The sequence below is a fragment of the Macaca fascicularis genome, chromosome 1 (assembly GCF_037993035.2).
Source record: "Macaca fascicularis isolate 582-1 chromosome 1, T2T-MFA8v1.1".
Classification (NCBI taxonomy): Eukaryota; Metazoa; Chordata; class Mammalia; order Primates; family Cercopithecidae; genus Macaca; species Macaca fascicularis.
Genome location: NC_088375.1, coordinates 107521820 through 107541330, shown reverse-complemented (window position 1 = coordinate 107541330; position 19511 = coordinate 107521820). Strand labels below are relative to the sequence as shown.

At 47.6% G+C, this 19511-nt stretch overlaps 2 protein-coding genes across 6 annotated transcripts; both read left to right on the top strand.

Moving 5' to 3' along the window:
• The first annotated feature begins 354 nt into the window (after positions 1-354).
• On the top strand, positions 355-4601 carry S100A1 (S100 calcium binding protein A1). The gene is made up of 3 exons (XM_045363009.2): positions 355-413; positions 2428-2581; positions 4260-4601. The coding sequence occupies exons 2-3, from the start codon at positions 2441-2443 to the stop codon at positions 4401-4403; spliced, it is 285 nt and encodes a 94-aa protein (XP_045218944.1). The 5' UTR covers positions 355-413; positions 2428-2440; the 3' UTR covers positions 4404-4601.
• A 2347-nt stretch (positions 4602-6948) lies between these two features.
• CHTOP (chromatin target of PRMT1) lies at positions 6949-18834 on the top strand. Of its 5 annotated transcripts, none has more exons than XR_012414564.1 (6): positions 6949-7212; positions 9436-9517; positions 11164-11317; positions 14215-14981; positions 15787-15924; positions 17599-18000. XR_012414564.1 is itself a non-coding variant. In XM_005541760.5 (6 exons), the coding sequence occupies exons 2-6, from the start codon at positions 9453-9455 to the stop codon at positions 17802-17804; spliced, it is 747 nt and encodes a 248-aa protein (XP_005541817.1). In that variant the 5' UTR covers positions 6949-7212; positions 9436-9452; the 3' UTR covers positions 17805-18834. The 5 variants fall into 5 exon arrangements, 4 of the variants coding, with proteins under 4 accessions (XP_005541817.1, XP_005541816.1, XP_015312452.1 ...); XM_005541760.5 differs by having other exon boundaries at positions 14798-14981; positions 17599-18834; XM_005541759.5 differs by having other exon boundaries at positions 14795-14981; positions 17599-18834.
• The last annotated feature ends 677 nt before the right edge of the window (positions 18835-19511 follow it).

Below are 19511 nucleotides of genomic sequence, written 5' to 3'. Positions count from 1 at the left end.
ACAGACTAAGACCCCCTCAGCAGAATTCCCCCCTTACCCGGGTCAACCAGCACAGTCAGCTGCAGGTACTGCAAGGCCCGGCTTGGGGTGAGACAACCAGTATCCCTCCCAGGACCTCCTTCCCACCTCTTTCCCCTGCACCATCCACTGCTGCCTAAAGAGCAGGGAACGGGGCAAGCAAGGCTGGGAAAGAGACAAGGGCCGCCTGTTCCAGCCCAGGAGACAGAGGGCGCCTCTGTCTGCTCCTGGCCCCTTGCCCCACAGGGTGTTCGTCTGTGAAGGGGTGGAGTCGGTGGGGGGGTCAGCGGGGGAGGGACTGTTGAAGACAGGTCTCCACACACAGCTCCAGCAGCCACATTTGCAGCCTCGGCTATCTGTCCAGAACCTGCTCCCACCTCAGGCCCAGGCCGACGGTGAGTACCCTGCCCCACCGGGCTAGTCCCTGGCCTGCCAGCTTCGGGGAGAGGGGTCTTCAGAAGGGCTCCAAGAGGCTGGGGCCCATAGCACTGTGGGGCACTAAGGATCTGGGAGGAGTCAGTCAGAGTGAGGGCAGTTTGGGATTTGGGGGAGACAGGGTTTGGAAGGTGGTGATGAGAGACAAATGAACTGAAGGTCGGAGAGAGAGCTGGCAGCTCAGCAAAGGAGGAAGTCAGTGGGGAACCCACCAAGAGCTTCCTGGCCACCTGGCCCTCCCACAGGGAGCCCTCAAGTCCCTGCCAAGGCCCCCTCTGTCTCCCAGGTGTTGGGAAGGGCCCCAGCCCTCCCCTGCCTCGCCTCCTGTGGGGTAAGAAGAGAGCAGATACAACAGCTGTTTCTGCCCCCACCTCTCTTGCCAGCCTTAGTCTCTGCCACCCCCACCCTGCCTTGCCAAGAGCTCAGGTCTCTGGGGAGTCTGGGGGTGGCAAGGCGAAGCTCCCAAGATATGGGGAAGTGGGGGATGGAGGGTGCTGTACCCCTTCCCAACGCTACCTCCACAGGACCTCCCCTTTCTCCTCCTCCCCTTTTTGGCCCAGACCTCTTGACTCCTCTTTCCCCCAATTCTTTCCTCTTTGTTTTCCCATCTGCCCTGCCCCCAAGTCCTCTCAGAACTGCCACCACATAAAATCCCAGGCTGCTCTAGGGCTCCAGGCGACCTCCAGCTGCCCCTCTGGCATGGAGCAGGTAATCAAGCCACCAGCATCCCTCCCTCAAGCACCCCTTATCCCCTCATCAGCCACAGCTTGGGTTCCATCTCCCCCATGTCTCTGTGACAACCGCTTCTCAGGTCCGGAGTTCAGATGACACTCACAAGGGCCCCATTGAAGAACTGGGATGTCATTCGATCGGGGCCATTGTCCAGCCCCCTAGGCCTGGGGAAGGATGGGGACATCCGATCCGAGACACCTGAGCTGCGCCCCCTGGGGTTGCGGAAGGCCAGACTGTCCCAGGGCCAAAGGAAAGAGGCCCCCCTTGGCAGTCTTCTCTCTCAACAGACCCCTCCTTTCTCCTTTCTTCTCCTACTCTCTCCCAGCCCCTTGAACTCAAAGGACTGCATGCTCTCAGCCCTTTATCTCCCCCAACACATACCAGCCCCATTCCCCTTGCTCCCACTATCCCCAAATCAACCAGGAGAGAGCAGTCGCAGGGACAATGCCTGCAAGTCTCCTCTCCCCTTCCCTGGGAACCCTGGCTCCAAGGAAAAGGCTCAAACATTCCTCTCTCCCCTTCTGCCACCCACTAGATGAAAGGGATAATTTTGCAGAAGCAATGGGAGCATACCCCAGAGAAGCCAAAATGACATGTTCAGGAGAGAACAGAGTTGAAGGACCAAAAGGGGCCCCCAGCTGCTGACAGGAAACTCAGAGTCAGTGAGACCTCCCTCCCCTAGAAGCCTTAGGCCACCCGCCCACTGGGGCTGCCACCCCCTCTACCAGGCTGACCGAGGGTACCAGACTGACTTCTTGCTAGGGGTGGGCAGCAGAGGGAAGGCTGTAGTGGACACCCCAGCCCACCACCCTCAACAGCAGAGCTTGGCTATACTAGGCAGGCAAGGTCCAGGGTAAAAATAGAGCCAGAGGAAGCATGGCCTCGTCCTGTGACCACCCCTGCCTGCCCCACCCTCCTCAATCCCTGCCTGGGCAGCCACTGCAGACATCTACCACAGGCCTCTGGAGCCAGCCCAGCTCCAACTGCTCTCTCTCCATGCCCTAACCCTGATTCCCTTTGGCTGGGGTACAGACTGAGGGACATGGAGAACAGGTCTGCATTTAGGTCTGCTGGGGTTTCCCTCACATTGTAAAATCTCAGGGAAAGATCAATTGCAGTTGGGCTTTAATTCCACAGTTATTTGAGCTGTCAGCCAGGGCCAGGCCTGAGGGCTCCCCTCACCTAGACCCTGGTACTCTGGGCCTGGTCCTCAAGGCTCACTTCCATGATGGGGGTGGGTAGGTGCACTGCTGCAATGGGCTCTGAGCTGGAGACGGCGATGGAGACCCTCATCAACGTGTTCCACGCCCACTCGGGCAAAGAGGGAGACAAGTACAAGCTGAGCAAGAAGGAGCTGAAAGAGCTGCTGCAGACAGAGCTCTCTGGCTTCCTGGATGTAAGTACAGAGTGGTGGAGTGGGAGTGGAGTGGGTGAAGGTTGGGGGAATGGGGTGGGCACCCCCTTGCTGTCTCCCCACCCCACCTCCAGCTCAGCCCAGCCTCCTTCTTTCCTTTCCCAGGCTTCTCTCCTGGATTTTTCCAGGCTCCCCTACTCCAGCTGGGTCAAGTCAAAAATGCCCCGGTTTATTGATCACCAATATGTTATTGATCACTATAACAAGTGTTAGGCCCTGTGTAGATTCATCAGTAATAAGACTCACAGACTAGAAGGGAAAGATTGATAATTAAAAGTAAACCATGAACTCCAGGAAGTACACAGAGCCTTAATAGATGTGCCAGAAAGGGTTATGAGAGATTATTAACCTGATTGAAGTAAGATGGCTTTCCTGAAGAGGTAGCACTTGAGCCATGGATTTCCATTGGAAGATTATCTAGGTAAATGCAGACATTTTAGGAGGAAGTAACTGAATGAACAAAAGCACAAGAGAAAGAAGAATGTGGTGCATGCCAGTAGTTTTATTCGACTGGCATGAAGGATATAGAAAAGTAGGCTGCAAAGGCTAACCAGGGCCACAAAGTAAAGAAACCTCAGGATATGGTAGAAAGTGCATCAGTTTAGGCCGGGCATGGTGGCTCACGCCTGTAATCCCAGCACTTTGGGAGGCCGAGGCAGGTGGATCACATGAGGTTGGGAGTTCGAGACCAGACTGACCAACACGGAGAAAACCCGTCTCTACTAAAAATACAAAATTGGCCAGGCGTGGTGGCGCATGCCTGTAATCCCAGCTATTCGGGAGGCTAAGGTAGGAGATTGCTTGAACCCGGGAAGCGGTGGTTGCAGTGAGCTGAGATCACACCATTGTACTCCAGCCTGGGCAACAAGAGCAAAACTCCGTGTCAAAAAAAAAAAAAAAACGCCGGGCGCAGTGGCTCAAGCCTATAATCCCAGCACTTTGGGAGGCCGAGGCGGGCGGATCACGAGGTCAGGAGATCAAGACCATCCTGGCTAATCCGGTGAAACTCCGTCTCTACTAAAAAATACAAAAAACTAGCTGGGCGAGGTGGCGGGCGCCTGTAGTCCCAGCTACTCGGGAGGCTGAGGCAGGAGAATGGCGTAAACCCAGGGGGCGGAGCTTGCAGTGAGCCAAGATCGCGCCACTGCACTCCAGCCTTGGCGACAGAGCGAGACTCCATCTCAAAAAAACAAACAAACAAACAAACAAACAAACAAAGTGCACCGGTTTTGAGGTTTTATTGGACTGGGTTCAAATTCCAGCCCTGCTACTTTCTAGCTGTGGGACTTTGGGCATATTTATTTAACCACCAATTACCAATTTGTTTCTTCTCTAGAATGGAAATAATGAAACATACCTCACGTTATTTGTATTAGAATTAAATTAGACAGTGCTTGTAAAGCTCCTAGTGTAGTGCTTGCTGTATTGTAGGCACTCAACATACAGTAACTGGTGTTATTATTATTCATTCTGCCAGGTGAAAGAGCTTATGCTATAGGCAACAGGAGCCCTCAAGAGTTTTGAGGCCCAAAATAGTCCCATAATTCAGTGCAGTTCCTCTCGCTCATCTCTGCCTCCTTCTCCTCAACCACCCCCTTGCCTCTGACTCAGTGCTGTACCCCTCCCTATACACCTCCCTCTTCCTCTCCTCCCACCACAGGCCCAGAAGGATGTGGATGCTGTGGACAAGGTGATGAAGGAGCTAGACGAGAATGGAGACGGGGAGGTGGACTTCCAGGAGTATGTGGTGCTTGTGGCTGCTCTCACAGTGGCCTGTAACAACTTCTTCTGGGAGAACAGTTGAGCAGACAGCCACATTGGGCAGCGCCCTTCCTCTCCATCCTCCCAGATCTGCCTCTTGCCCCTGCTTCCACCTCATCCCACTTATCCCTCTCCATAACCCCACCCCTGCCCACCCCACCCACACACACACCAAGGGCGCAAGAGTAGCGGTCCAAGCCTGCAACTCATCTTTCATTAAAGGCTTCTCTCTCGCCAGCCATCCGATGTCTGTCTCCTCTGGGATCTGGAAGTGGGTGGATCCCACTTCCCTTATTTGGGGAAGTGTCTTATTTAGAAAGAGGTCAAGGTGCATTACATCTTCCTACTTGAGGAAAGCTCAAGGTCCAGGAATGTGGGGGTTCAAGGTTCCAGTTGGAAGTCGAGGAGACATCACCTTCTCAGCTATAAAACCAGGGGAAGAAAGAATCTCCTTTCTTTCTTTCTTTTTTTTTTTTGGAGACGCAGTCTGGCTCTGTTACCCAGGCTGGAGTGCAGTGGCACGATCTCGGGTCACTGCAACCTCCAACTCCCGGGTTCAAGCAATTCTCCTGCCTCAGCCTCCCGAGTAGCTGGGACTACAGATGCCTGCCACCATGCCCAGCTAATTTTTTGTGTTTTTAGTAGAGACGGGGTTTCACCACGTTGACCAGGATGGTCTCGATTTCCTGACCTTGTGATCTGCCTGCCTCGGCCTCCCAAAGTGCTGGGATTACAGGTGTGAGCCACCGCGCTTGGCCAAAATAATCTTCTTTCAATCAACGAACATTTACCTAAGTGGTACTGTGTGTAAACACTGTGTAGGAACTGAGGCTCCAGCATTAAGCAAAATAACCACGATCCTTACCCTCACATGGGCCTTACACACACACACACACACATACACACACGTGCCAGTGCCAGGAAGGAAAATGAAAGGGTCTTCACGTGCCTATGGGGCGGAGAAAGGGTGGGCAGGGACAGATGTGTCATTCTCTCATTACTCAAACATATGCACACTGTATTGTGCACATAGCCATTAGAAAAATCTCTTATTGGCCGGGCGCGGTGGCTCAAGCCTGTAATCCCAGCACTTTGGGAGGCCGAGATGGGCGGATCACTAGGTCAGGAGATCGAGACCATCCTGGCTAACACAGTGAAACCCCGTCTCTACTAAAAAATACAAAAAAATAGCCAGGCGAGGTGGTGGGTGCCTGTAGTCCCAGCTACTCCGGAGGCTGAGGCAGGAGAATGGCGTAAACCCGGGAGGCGGAGCTTGCAGTGAGCTGAGATCCGGCCACTGCACTCCAGCCTGGGCGACAGCGCGAGACTCCGTCTCAAAAAAAAAAAGAAAGAAAAAAAAAAAAAAGCAAAATCCCTTATTGAGGCCGGGCATGGTGGCTCACGACTGTAGTCCCAGCACTTTGAGACACAGAGGTGGGCAGATCACTCGAGGTCAGGAGTTAGCGACCAGCCTGGTGAAATCTCATCTCTACTAAAAATACAAAAATTAGCAGGGCGTGGTGGCACGCGCCTGTAATTCCAGCCACTCAGGAGGCTGAAGCAGGAGAATCGCTTGAACCTGGGAGGCGGAGGTTGCAGTGAGCCGAGATGGTACCACTACACTCCAGCCTGGGTGATAGAGCGAGACTCCATCTGCAAAAAGAAAAAAAAGAAAGAAAGAAAGAAAGAAAAATCCCTTAATTGAGCAGGACACATAGTTCATGCCTATAATCCTAGGACTCGGGAGGCTGAGGTGAGAGGATCACCTGAGCCCAGGAGGTCAAGGCTGCAGTGATCCGTGATTGCGCCACTGACTCCAGCTTGGACAACAGAGCCAGACCCCGTCTCAAAACAACAACAACAACAAATCAAAAAGCGAGAAAAGAGAAATCCCTATGTAGGTCTGCCACAAAATAAACACGGATGGCAGGTGTGGAGGGAGGACATGGAAGCGCAATCGAGGACGCAAAGGTGCACCCCCCGCAAGAAGGATTAAACAGTATTTAGGCCAAGTTGGGAAGGGGAGGAAGTGAAGAGGAAAACATGGACGGGCGGTGGTGTTGGCCAGCGCAGGATGGGAGAGGAATGTGCTCCCAATACTGGGCCTTGGCGGGAGCATTTACGGCACTTTACAACTCTCAGACTGGGCGACTGGCCATGAGGGGAAAACCAGTGCAAATTCCCCAGGCCCAGTTGTCCGGAAGAAGACGAGGCAAGTCCGCGTAAAGATTTTTAGACGATGTACCTTGCCTAAGGAACAGAGGGGCAAGGGAATTCGGAACCCAAATCCCCTCTAAGACCCTGATTACTAACTAGTAACCCAGGAGGTTGCAGCTTAACCACTACGGGAACTTGAAGTCCCGGCACGCCCCGATAGGGCCATTGTCACGCCCCCAGGGGGCGGGGCACTGCTTATACCGCTAAGGTAAAGTTTGCTGAAGTTCACCCTAAGGCTCCGCCTCTGATCCCTGCGCAGGCGGAGCTCAAATCTTTCACGCCCTCTAGTCGTGAGCGGATCTGACGCCTGACGTAATGGCGTAGACGCCATTTTAGCCGGTCCCACAAGCACTGCATGTGGCGGCCATTTTGTTTTGGACACCGAGCCGGAGCTGGCGGCCGCTGCAGACGAAAGGCAAGAAAGGGCAGGCCGGGTGAGCAGACGGATCGGCCGGCTAGACAGCCAACCAGCAACAACGAACTGAGCTCGCATACTACCGCTTACGCATCTGACCAACCGCCCATCTAGCTAACCCGAGCCCCTCCACCGTCAACTCAGGTTCGGCCGGTCCCCGGCCCGCCTGCCGGAGCCGTGGTGGCAGCCCCGGGAGGAGCACTGGCGTCTGTTTCCTTCGGTGAGTTTCTGTAGGGAGAAGGAGCGGGGTGGCGGGGTCTTGGAGAGCGGAAGGGGCTGGCGGACGCGGAAAGGGGGTGGTGGCATGTGGACACAGCTACGGTGTTGGAGCGTGGAGGCCCGGGGGAGGAGGCGGAGCCCCTGCGAAGGGGCGGGGGAGGGGCTGAACTGGAACCTGGTGGCGGGACTGATGGAGGTTGGGGTTTGATAGGGATTAAAAGGAAACTTGGGTTGAGCAAAAGTGGAAGTCTTGATAGGGCTTTGAGGATGGTAGGGAGATTAAGAAATACAAGACTTTGAGGAATGTTGGAAATTAATGGCGGCTTTAGGGTTAAGTTTTGTGGAGGGCTCTTTGCGAGCTCATTCCCCAGGTGAATTTAGAAAACCTTTCCTACGCACTCCCCGAGATCATTAGTTTATTGTTACAAAAGTCTCTACTTGATTCTGGAGTTGAAAGCCAATTTTTAAACTAGGCTTTTTTTTTTTTTTTTTTTTTTTGAGACGGAGTGTCGCTCTTTTTGCCCAGGCTGGAGTGCAGTGGCACGATCTCAGCTCACCACAGCTTCCGCCTCCCGAGTTCAAGCGATTCTCCTGCCTCAGACTCCCGAGTAGCTGGGATTACAGCCATGCGCCACTACGCCCAGCTAATTTTGTATATTTAGTAAAGACGGGGTTTCTCCATGATGGTCAGGCTGGTCTCGAACCCCCAACCTCAGGTGATCCGCCCGTCTCGGCCTCCCAGAGTGCTGGGAAAACTGGCGTGAGCCACCGCGCCCGGCCCTGCCTATATTTTCACTCTAGATCAGTAGTTTTCAACTTTAACTGCACGCTAGAAGCACCTAGGTAGCTTTCCCTCCACCCCACAATTGTTCATTTCCAAACCTCGTTACTAGAGATTGTGGTTTAATTGATCTAGGCCCAGATATCTGTATTTTTTATTTTTTTAATTAATTTATATTTTTATGGAAACGGGGTCTTGCCATGTCGCCCAGGCTGGTCTTGAGCTCTAGGGCTCGAGCATTCCGCCCACCTTGGCCTCCCAAGGTGCTGAGATTACAGGCGTGAGCCACCGCGCCCTTTGAAAGCTCCTTGGATAAGTCATATGTAGTCAAGATTGAAAATGACTGCTCTAGAGAAAAAGCCAAACTCGACCGGGCGCGGTGGCTCACGCCTGTAATCCCAGCACTTTGGGAGGCCCAGGTGGGTGGATCGGGTGAGGTCAGGAGCTCAAGACCACCCTAGCCTACGTGGAGAAACCCCGTCTCTACTAAAAATACAAAAACAATTCGCCGGGCGTGGTGGCACATGCCTGTAGTCCCAGCTACTCAGGAGGCTGAAGCAGGAGAATCGGTTGCACCAGGAGGCAGAGGTTGCAGTGAACCGAGATCGCACCACTGCACTCCAGCTTGGGCGAGAGAGTGAGATTCCGTCTCAAAAAAAAAAAAAAAAAAAGGCCAGACTCCATACTTTGATTGCTAAATTGGGTTCTGCCGTTTTTGAGAATTTCCTGGGTATTTTCTGGGCCTTGGAGTTTGTTTGGGGTTGGTTGGTTGTTTTAAAGAGTTGGGGTCTCTCTCAGGCTGGAGTGCAGTGGCGTCATCACAGCTCTTTGCAGCCTCCAACCCCTGGGCTGTAGCACTTCTCCCACATCAGCTCCCCCTGAGTAGCTAGGACCACAGGTGCTGGCCACCATGCACTATTTATTTATTTATTTTCTTAGTAGAGACTCGGTCTCACTTTGTTACCCAAGCTGATCTCTAACTCCTGGCTTCAAACCATCCTGTGCCCTCACCCTCCCAAAGTGTTAGGATTACAGGTGGTGAACCACCACGCCCAGCCACCTTGAAGTTACAGTAATGTGAGGTAACTGCCATAGAAATTTAAGCACTTTTGCACTTTTGCTGGGCATGACACCTCATGTCTGTGATCCCAGCACTGGGAGGCCAAGGTGGGAACATCCTTTGAGGCCAGGAGATTACAGCTGCCGTGAGCCACTGCAGCCAAGATCATGCCACTGCATTCCAGCCTGAGTGACAGAGTAAGACCCTCTCTCAAAAAAAAAAAAAAAAGAAAAAGAAATTTAAGCACTTGAAATGTGCCCTCATGTGCTCTTAAGTCATCAGTGATAAGGCCTTTTTATTTATTGTTGACTTGGGCCTTGCCACTTATAGAAATGATGTGGTCACTATTGTGATTTGCTCATTTTACGTATTGTCCTTTGTAGATTCTCGGGATTTGAAGATGGCTGCACAGTCAGCGCCGAAAGTTGTGCTAAAAAGCACCACCAAGATGTCTCTAAATGAGCGGTGAGGCAGCCAACAGCAACTTCAGCTCCTTCCTAAGAAAACATTACTTAACTTGGCCCTGGGGTCCAGTGCACAAAGCCAGTTTTAAGCTAAATACCAACAGAAGGCTACAGACCTCTGTTCTTAGTTGCATCTCATGTGGTACACAAAACAAATTGGGCGGTTGTTTCAAAACCCCTTATCAGTAGACTTTTATGTTAAGCTGTCTGAAATATTTATTTGGTGGGATGTATTTTAAAAGACTCCTAACACCCTCCCTTTTCACATTTTTTTACATTGATACAGGGGTCGTGCAGCACGGTAGCATGGTACCCTGGCTACAGTAGGCTTGCTGCCCAGTCCAAGGCCAGCAGTGTTGTGTCTGGCCTGTAAGAGGCAGGTAGCAAGCCATGAATATGTCCAAAGGTCCTTGAATGTCGTTCTTGGGCCTTGTAAGAGGCACTTGCTTTGCTCCATTTCACTTTCTTTCCATTCTGCTTTTAGTTTGGTTTTGTTTTGGATTCTTTTACAGTTAAGTGTTCTTCTCTTCCATTCCATTACACTTCCTTGACAGAAATAATGAGTCTCTTCACGGGCTCATAAATGATCGAACTAATCTAACTTTCAAAAGTAACTACTTGGAGTCAGAAAAAGTGATGATTTGAGACTAAGAAAAGTAAAAGTATTTAAAGGCAGTTTCTATTTTTGACAACTTTGTTCATTAAGAGTCCCTTTGGCTGGGCGCAGTGGCTCATGCCTGTAATCCCAGCACTTTGGGAGGCCAAGGGTGGATCACAAGGTCAGTAGTTCAAGACCAGCCTGGCCAACATAGTGAAACCCTGTCTCTACTAAAAATAGAAAAATTAGCTGGGCGTGGTGGTGCATGCCTGTAATCCCAGCTGCTCGGGAGGCTGAGACAGGAGAATCACTTGAACCCATGAGGCGGAGGTTGCAGTGAGCCAAGATCGTGCCACTGCACTCCAGCCGGGGCAACAGAGAACAGAGTGAGACTCTGTTTCAAAAAAAAAAAAAAAGATTGCCTTTGATCAGTGATTTCATTAAGTTGACTTTAGACCACTGGAATTTACTTAATGTCTATTTTTGCCTCTTCTGAGGCATGTGTGCTTCTCTCCTTATCTCTTTGGCTATAGGCTAATTATTTATGTTTACATAATAATATTTATGTTTGCATGTTACTAAGTGACATATTTTAAAATGTGATACACTCCTGTAATTTATGAGAGTATGTTAATTGCTGTGAGCTTTGAAGGTGCTCTAGTCCTTCCTCATATTTGGCCTTAGAATGCACCTTGGATCCCCCAAGTTTAGGCTTTCTTTGTTTGTCTTTGAAACTATATCTTCTGTCTTTTGTCATATCTGCTTATTGCGTGTTTTTCATACCTTCCACCTCTGTAAAAGCTGTTACCTGAGCCCTTGTTATCACTTTTGGTTGAATGTGCTGCACTTAGCTGCATTTCTGAGTTTCTGATTCTTGCAAGTTTGTGGAAACAGAGGAGTCTTTAACCCACATCAGCCTTGATCTAAGTGTACCACTTTACTTAAAAGTTCGTGGGATCTGGAGCTCCTGGTCTAGCAAGCCATGAAAATGCCAATAAATGTTTGTAATAAAGCTTTTATTTAAACATCCATTTTGTTCGACCTTGAAGCTTTACTAATATGCTGAAGAACAAACAGCCGACGCCAGTGAATATTCGGGCTTCGATGCAGCAACAACAGCAGCTAGCCAGTGCCAGAAACAGAAGACTGGCCCAGCAGATGGAGAATAGACCCTCTGTCCAGGCAGCATTAAAACTTAAGCAGGTGAGAGAATGGGTCGTAATGCTCCAGAAGCAGCTGGTGATCTCTGTCAGGGAGTCCACTGAGGCTGTCAGAACGTGATGGATGATTGCAAAGTGGCTCAGGGCAAAAAACTGAAACTTCTCTGGAAGAAAGAGAAGTTCAGAGAATTCCAATTTTGGCAGGTACCAATAAGTAACTTTTTATTGTCTTTCTCTTTTAGGGAGTTTGCCATATATGTGGCCTGTTTCTGTTACCAATGAGTATTAATCTTTTGTTTTCTGATCTTTAACCCTTAACATAAATTAATGGCTTATTCCACAAAGAAACTTTATTTCAGCTTTAGATAATCTCACAGCATCCTTTACTCTCTGTTAAATGATTTACCCACCAGGGAAATAATTTTATTCTTGTTCCCCTAGTGCAGGGAGTTTGCATGGCCTTAGTCAAAGATTTTCAATGCTAAAATATACAGAGTAGAGTGACCTTCATTTCCACAGCACCTAAAGTTTTACCAGTAAAGTGGAGCAAGAGTACTGAGTAATTTGAGTTAGGGGTTCTCTTTCAAACTTACAGTGAGAGATAATCCTATTCAGACCTGAATAAAACCTACTCTTTATTATTCATAGAATTTATATGCAAGTCCGGACAGTGGCTGTGGAAGGATATGTCCAAGCTGTGGCTGGGCGTCTGGAGGGCGGTGCCATGCAACTGTAAGGGCTTTGGTAGCATTGCATGGCTGTGCATAAATTCAGCAGTTAAATATAACACCCTTACACCCCCACCCTGAACCACTGGGCTCACTGACCAAAAATAAACAAGACTTTCTGCTTCGGCTGTCTTAAGCCTTGGAGTGACTGGATTCCTCCCTGACTCAGGAAAGCAGCAAAAGGCACCACCATTTTCCAAGAGTAAATGGAAATTGCTGAAGATGAGTCTCTGACAGATCATTCCAAAAGACCTTTCAACAAGAAGCTTTAAGTATAGGCTCTGCAGGAAGTAGTCCCGATCCAGAGTAGTAATATTCACTAGAATTTTTTTATGTGGTTTTGTTTTTTTGAGATGGAGTCTCACTCTGTCACCCAGGCTGTAGTGCAGTGGCGCAATCTCAGCTCACCCGCAGCCTCCACCTCCTGGGTTCAAGCAATTCTCCTGTCTCAGCCTCCCAAGTAGCTGGAATTACAGGCACCCGCCACCATGCCTGACTAATTTTTGTATTTTTAGTAGAGACGGGGTTTTGCCATGTTGGTTCAAGGCCAGAATGGTCTTGAACTCCTGACCTTAAGTGATCTGCCTGCCTCAGCCTCCCAAAGTATTTGGATTACAGGCATGAGCCACCGTGCCCAGCCAGAACTTTCTATAACGATGGAAATGTTCTGTGTTTGCTATCTGGTACAGTAGCTATTGAAAACTTTAAATGTGACTGGTGCAATTAAGGAGCTTAATTTTTTTTTAATTTAATTTTAGGCCAGGCCTGTAATCCCAGCACTCTGGGAGGCCAAGGCAGGTGGATCACTTGAGGTTGGGAGTTCGAGACCAGCCTGGCCAACACAGCAAAACCCCATCTCTACTAAAAAAAAAATTAGCCGGGCATGGTGACGCACACCTGTAATCCCAGCTACTCGAGAGGCTGAGGCTGGAGAATATCTTGAACTCAGGAAGTGGAGGTTGCGGTGAGTGGAGATAGCACCACTGCATTCCAGCTTGGGCGACAGTGAGACTCTGTCTCAAGAAAATAAATAAAATTTACTTTTAATTTAGGCTGGGTCTGGTGTCTCACACCTGTAATCCCAGCACTTTGGGAGGCCTAGGCAGGTGGATCACCTGAGGTCAGGAGATCAAGACCAGCCTAGCCAACATGACAGAACCCCATCTCTACCAAAAATAAGCCGAGCGTGGTGACAGCGCCTGTAATCCCAGTTACTCAGGAGGCTGAGGCAGGAGAATTGCTTGAACCTGAGAGACGAAGGTTGCAATGAGCCAAGATCGTGTCATTGCACTCCAGCCTGGGCGACAGAGCGAGACTCTGTCTCAAAATAAAAATAATAATAATTTAAATAGCCACATGTAGCTAGAGGCTGCCTTACGCAGCACAGCTCTAGAGTGAAAACTAAGTGGTAGAGTTGACATCCTTAAGTTTCCTGTTAATATTAAAGGCCAGTATTGGTGGCAGTTAAGGATTGGAATGGATAAAGAACTTCCGAGCACTGTACAGTTCTCCCTTTAAAGCACAAAGCTTGGGAAATTAATATATGCAGGATAACTGAATGCAAGAGACTTGTGGAATGCAGTCTGACCTCATAATTGTGTGTTAATCAGGGGAGTAATAGGACAGGCTGTTATGGTTGGTTACACCTACTTATGCTAGATGCATAATGTTTGGAGCCTTTCCCACTGATTAGAAGCGATTTATGATCTTGTGCTAGAAAGTTAACAATAATGCTTCACAGCATGTTTTTTGAGAGGTATGATTAGAAAACACACACACATTGGTAGTCACTTCTGGGTGGAGCCTGAAGGGACCATAGAACTTACTTTCTTTCATATTGACTGATGACTTTATGGACGATTAGGCTTGCTAGGACCTTGGTTGTGTTCAGGGCTATTGCTGTCCCTTTTTCCATTGAAGGAATTTAATTCAGATGTAGTCTTAATGGTTTTCTGAGAACAGATTCTTAAAAATACTCTATCTCTGTAGTGTGTCCTTGTCCTCGTATATGGCCCTGAGTTTTGTAATCACCCGAATAATTCTAACATATGTTTGGCTGGCTGGCTGTGGAGATATATTGGAGTTACATGTTTATTGAATTTAAGGTCATCATATTGTTTTAAAGGAGCTGTTTGCAAGTGCAGGCATGGAATTAGGGATTTTTAAGAAATGAAAGGAGGTTTGACTTTCTTGTGTTTATTTACATCTTAAGGTAAAAAGTGGACCGTCTGGAAATAGATTCCCAGAGGAAAAATGGAGCACACGGGCCTCTTTGAGAAATCAATGTTGTTGTTAAGTGACAAGAACTCAAGTGAACTTGTAATTTAAGTTTTGCCCAGAGTATGATGAACTTCCTGTGGTGTTTGAGTAAGCCTTTGAAGACAGTGGTAGTCCATGGGCAAGTATGAATCAAGTCATATAATCGTCAACCTGTAGTTGAAAAGCAGTACAATCCAGGATTGAACTATAGAATGTTCTTACTGAAACTTAAATTTCAACTGGCAGTGTATGACATACGTAGCCAAACTAGTGAGGTAATTTGTGGAGATGCCCATTTCATGGGACCACCCTTGAGCTTCTTGGAGTTTCTGCTCTGGATCAAAATTCTGCTGCTTGTATAACATGTTCTGAGGCAAAGGCTTGCTTCTGGTTTGGGATCCTTATGACACCCACAGCAGGTTTATCTCCCTTCACACCAGCATCTCACTTGCTTCTTTTTCTCTGCACTTTGAGTTGCCAAATCCTGTTGGATTGCTTTTTTGATCTCAATCCCCTAACACCTTTTCTTCCAGAAGAGCTTAAAGCAGCGCCTGGGTAAGAGTAACATCCAGGCACGGTTAGGCCGACCCATAGGGGCCCTGGCCAGGGGAGCCATCGGAGGACGAGGCCTACCCATAATCCAGAGAGGCTTGCCCAGAGGAGGACTACGTGGGGGACGTGCTACCAGAACCCTACTTAGGGGCGGGATGTCGCTCCGAGGTCAGTGCTGTGTACCCTGATAATTGTCGGGCCCTACTCCCTTCCCTTTTCTCTTGGGCTGCTTATGGACACGTTCGTTTAACATCTTTAAGCCTGAATTTGTATTAATATAATAACTTGTGAAATCACATATTTTTAATAGTGTTGCATGTCTTTTATCAATACCATTCCTTTTCTGATAATGTGCAATGGTGAGAGGCTATGACCTGCGTAACAACAGGTAATTCATGTCATCTCCATTCCATTTTAAAACACCCTGCTGCTGCTTGAATCAAAGCACATTCAAGTTCTAGAAGTAAGTCAAACGTAAGAAATTTATAGGTCTTTTGACCTGTATCTTAACTCTTTGTTCCTGGTGCTACTAAAACACTGATACAGCTGGAAAAAGAGGACAAGTTGACCCACAGCACTTACCTATGTATGTTCATTTGGGGCACTCTTGTTCTGTTCCCTGTATAGTTCTTGTTCCCTAGAATAATCTGTTGAGATCAGGAACCATAGCATTTATTTTTAAATTTACCATAATACTAGGCATCTATCTGATTATTCAGTAGATATTTATTAAATGTATGCACTTACTGATTGAATTAACTCCCAACTTCTTCCAAAAATGGATTTGTGGTCAGACTTGTTGAATTAATTGAATAAAGAGTAGCTTAATCTATTTGCAGTATGCAGCTTGCCCCAACCAACCGAAAAACTAACTCAATTACCCTCATTTAACCCTCACCGCCTTCCTTTGGTTAGAATCTACTTTGTGTCTCTTGGATTTACCTGCATATACATTGTATGCCTCCTCTCCAAGGTCAAAACCTGCTCCGAGGTGGACGAGCCGTAGCTCCCCGAATGGGCTTAAGAAGAGGTGGTGTTCGAGGTCGTGGAGGTCCTGGGAGAGGGGGCCTAGGGCGTGGAGCTATGGGTCGTGGCGGAATCGGTGGTAGAGGTTAGTCAGCTACCAACTTCAGAGAGTAGCTCCCCTTTACTTTCCTCCCTTAAAAACTCAGAGCCACCTTTCTGCACAGCTTCAAGTCATAGGCAGGCTTCTTTGTTTGTCTTGTTTTGTTATTTGAAACTGGCTTATTTTTCAAATTGCCATGCTGGTAGTGCAAAAGTCTCATGATTTTTCCAAGAATCAATCAAGTGCATATTATAGAGCCAGATTATACACCATCTTCCTCTAGGCTCTTGCAAATTTAAATTGTACAGTTGAAAATACCCCTCAAAATGGTCAGTTTAGGTTTTACCTTTCTCTGCCCCTGCCCCACCACACACCACCATGTAGCTCCAGATCCTGGTTTGAGTCACATGAGAATATAGAAGAGAAAGAGGTACAAAGATGAAGCAGAGTTAAGAGGGTGGTGAGACTTGGAGCTGGGCATTGGCTCTGAAACCAGATAAATTCAGTGTCACATTTTTGCCTGTGGAGATGACTTTTTTTGCTCAAGGTAGAGAGCAAGATGGAACTATCATCAGTTAACTAACTGGCTCTTGTTGATAATCTTGCCTTTGAAATTTATTGAAGTCTGTCTTGTGACCTCATGACCCAGATTGGCAAAGAGTTGAATGGTGTTGCTGCTGTTAATACTAAATCTCATGGGAGTCTTCTGGTTCAGAGCTTAGTGGAAAACTTCCAACAACACCTGTTCAGGAAAAAAACACTATTGTAGCCCCTGTGTATATTTGCTTTGGTTCTCTTAAAAGGTGTCTTGGGTCTTCCATAACTTCTGACCTTGAAGTTGCCAAGGAATAACTTAGAAAATTTGATAACCAGGGGCTTGTTTTCTTCTCTCCCATTATATGATACTTGGCTTACTGAGTGAAGTGCGAGCTAGTTTGGGTTTCAGGATGAAATAACATGTTTCCAAATTATCTTGACTTGGATTCTGATAGAGAGACATCACGAGGGTGGCAGAGACTAAAATAACTTTTCGAAAAGCTGAGTTTGTTTTGTTAACTGAATTCAGACTACTCAGATAACCACAATTGTCAGTTGTCATAAGGTAACTAGAATTAGAGGTAGAAATAGCTAGGACAACTCAAAATATTTTTTCAAATCTCCCCTACATTGTTCCTATGTCAGAAAAACTCCTCAGTCTCCTGACACATGAGGTCAGTTAGCTCATTAGACTTGATAAGCTTAAGGAAAGATGAGATGACTTTCCAGAAGGGTCTCCAGTAAACTTAATTTGAAAACTGTCTTATCTTCACACCCCTCATTCTCTGTGCCCTTGTTACCACCTCTCTATCTTACTAAATGGGGTTATCTATCACGTATTTTAATTACGAACTTAGTGAATCTCAAATATTAGGTAATTTTATCTTAGGATCAATTAAGGTTTTTTAAAATTATAGTTGTCAGTTAATTATTTTCCTTTATTGATAGAATAAAAATGGTTAAAATAGCATTTAGAGATGATCATGTGATAGAGGATTCATTATGTGTGCTTTCCATGTGTTGCTTTCTACCCAGTGTGTTTCCTGTTTTTCCAGATTTCTCCTCTTTGCCCTGCCCTTCAGCTTTTCTCAGCTAGGTCCCACTGCTCTAAGGGGCATTTACTACAGCACCTATTAAACTTACTTGTAACTGTCTCTTTTTTTTCCCCCCCCTTTGGGCTAGGTCGGGGTATGATAGGTCGGGGAAGAGGGGGCTTTGGAGGCCGAGGCCGAGGCCGTGGACGAGGGAGAGGTGCCCTAACTCGCCCTGTATTGACCAAGGAGCAACTGGACAACCAATTGGATGCATACATGTCGAAAACAAAAGGACACCTGGATGCTGAGTTGGATGCCTACATGGCGCAGACAGATCCCGAAACCAATGATTGAAGCCTGCCCACCCTCCCATGAGAGACTCTTGTTAGTCAACACATCTGTAAATAACCTTGAGATAACAGATGAGAAGAAATCTGATTGATGCTGGATGGACCTATCACAATAGGTTGTGGACTTACTTGCCACCAGCTTGTGCATTTAGTGTGTTACTTTTTGATACTGTGTTGTATGAAACCCTTTTGTCCTTTGATTTGGTTTTTTGTTTTTGTTTTTTTTTTGGCGGTGGGGGGGTTCCCCTCCTTTGCCCAGACTTCTCTTTGAACACAAATGCATTAGCCTTGTGGCTAGAACATCCTCTTCCTACCTCTGTCTCCCCTCACTTGTCATATGCTATGACATGCTAACATTTCTTTTGTTCATCTCTGTTGCCACCACAGAAAGATGCCAGAAAAACCGGTCAGTGTTCCTCCCTGATGCTTAGGTTTCTGAGATAGGGTTCTGTTACATCCTCTTTGATAGCCTATTTAAAATATTTAGAAAGTCTGGAGCTCAAAAATGCATTCTTCCACATTGATAATTTAGTAAACTGAGAACATTGACATCACTACAGGGCAGCATAAGAGGTTGCTTACCTGTGGTAGCAGCTCTGATTTGATTGAAGTTGCTGTCATGTACATTGACACCACATATACCATAACCAGCGTGCTGGGTTGAATTGCACTTTCTACCCTTGTATGAGATTTACAAACTTTTCTCCAGGGTGTGTATCATGGCCAGAGGGATACTATAGGGTTGGTTTATACTGCAATATAGAGGAAGAAGCCATTTGATTTGGTAGGTGTGTCAGAAGGAAGAATGATGGCAGACGAACTGCTGGAAGAGGTCAGAAGATACCCATGCTAAAATGCAATTACATCCTCATGTTTATCCCAAACTAATTTTGGACTTTCCCACTCATTAGCTTTGTTTCACCTTTATTTCCCTTGAAGGTTCAATTAAGTTCAACCATATTCTATCAACTGTTCCAGTTGCAGTGGAATCTTGTATTTCTGGTTCATTATAACAAATCGTTTGCTCAGATCCACCCAGGACTCTTTATTTGGGGTGCCTCAAAATGCCATGGCTACTTTAATGATGTCTTTTTTTACTTTTTCTTTTTTTGTGACAGAGTCTCGCTCTTGTCACCAGGCTGGAGTGCAGTGGCGCGATCTTGGCTCACCGCAACCTCTAACTCCCTGGTTCAAGCGATTCTCCTGCCTCAGCCTCCCAAATGGCTGTGACTACAGACGTGCCACCACACCCAGTTAATTTTTGTATTTTTAATAGAGACGGAGTTTCACCATGTTGGCCAGGATGGTCTTGATCTCTTGACCTGGTGATCCGCCCGCTTCAGCCTCCCAAAGTGCAGGGATTACAAGCGTGAGCCACTGCACCCAGCCACTTTAATGATGTCTTGATATACCCCTTGTGTGGTTGAGAGTCTCTTCCTACTTGCGTTAAAATTCTGGAGAGCCTGTGGCTTTGAGCAGAAGGTGAAGAATTTGACTTCCTCGGAGCTCTGCAGAAATAATACCATGCCCACAAAAACTCGAGGAGGATTGTCTTGGGCAACATTCTGGGCCCTTGGGCCCTGGCACATACTTCCCTTTTTCCCTGTGTTGCGGAAGAGAAAAGAACCTGGTAGCGCCCAGCCAAGCCAGTTGTCATTGGGCTGCCTTTCACTCTAAACTGCTAGGACGTTGTACTTACTGGGGACTGGGA

Excerpts from the sequence above, each read along its gene's own strand:
- CHTOP (XM_005541759.5), top strand. The coding sequence starts at position 9,453 with ATGGCTGCACAGTCAGCGCCGAAAGTTGTGCTAAAAAGCACCACCAAG. Across the intron at positions 9,518-11,163 it reads AAGATGTCTCTAAATGAGCG|CTTTACTAATATGCTGAAGA; the intron begins GTGAGGCAGCCA and ends TCGACCTTGAAG. Across the intron at positions 15,925-17,598 it reads TGGCGGAATCGGTGGTAGAG|GTCGGGGTATGATAGGTCGG; the intron begins GTTAGTCAGCTA and ends CCTTTGGGCTAG.
- S100A1 (XM_045363009.2), top strand. The coding sequence starts at position 2,441 with ATGGGCTCTGAGCTGGAGACGGCGATGGAGACCCTCATCAACGTGTTC. Across the intron at positions 2,582-4,259 it reads AGCTCTCTGGCTTCCTGGAT|GCCCAGAAGGATGTGGATGC; the intron begins GTAAGTACAGAG and ends CTCCCACCACAG.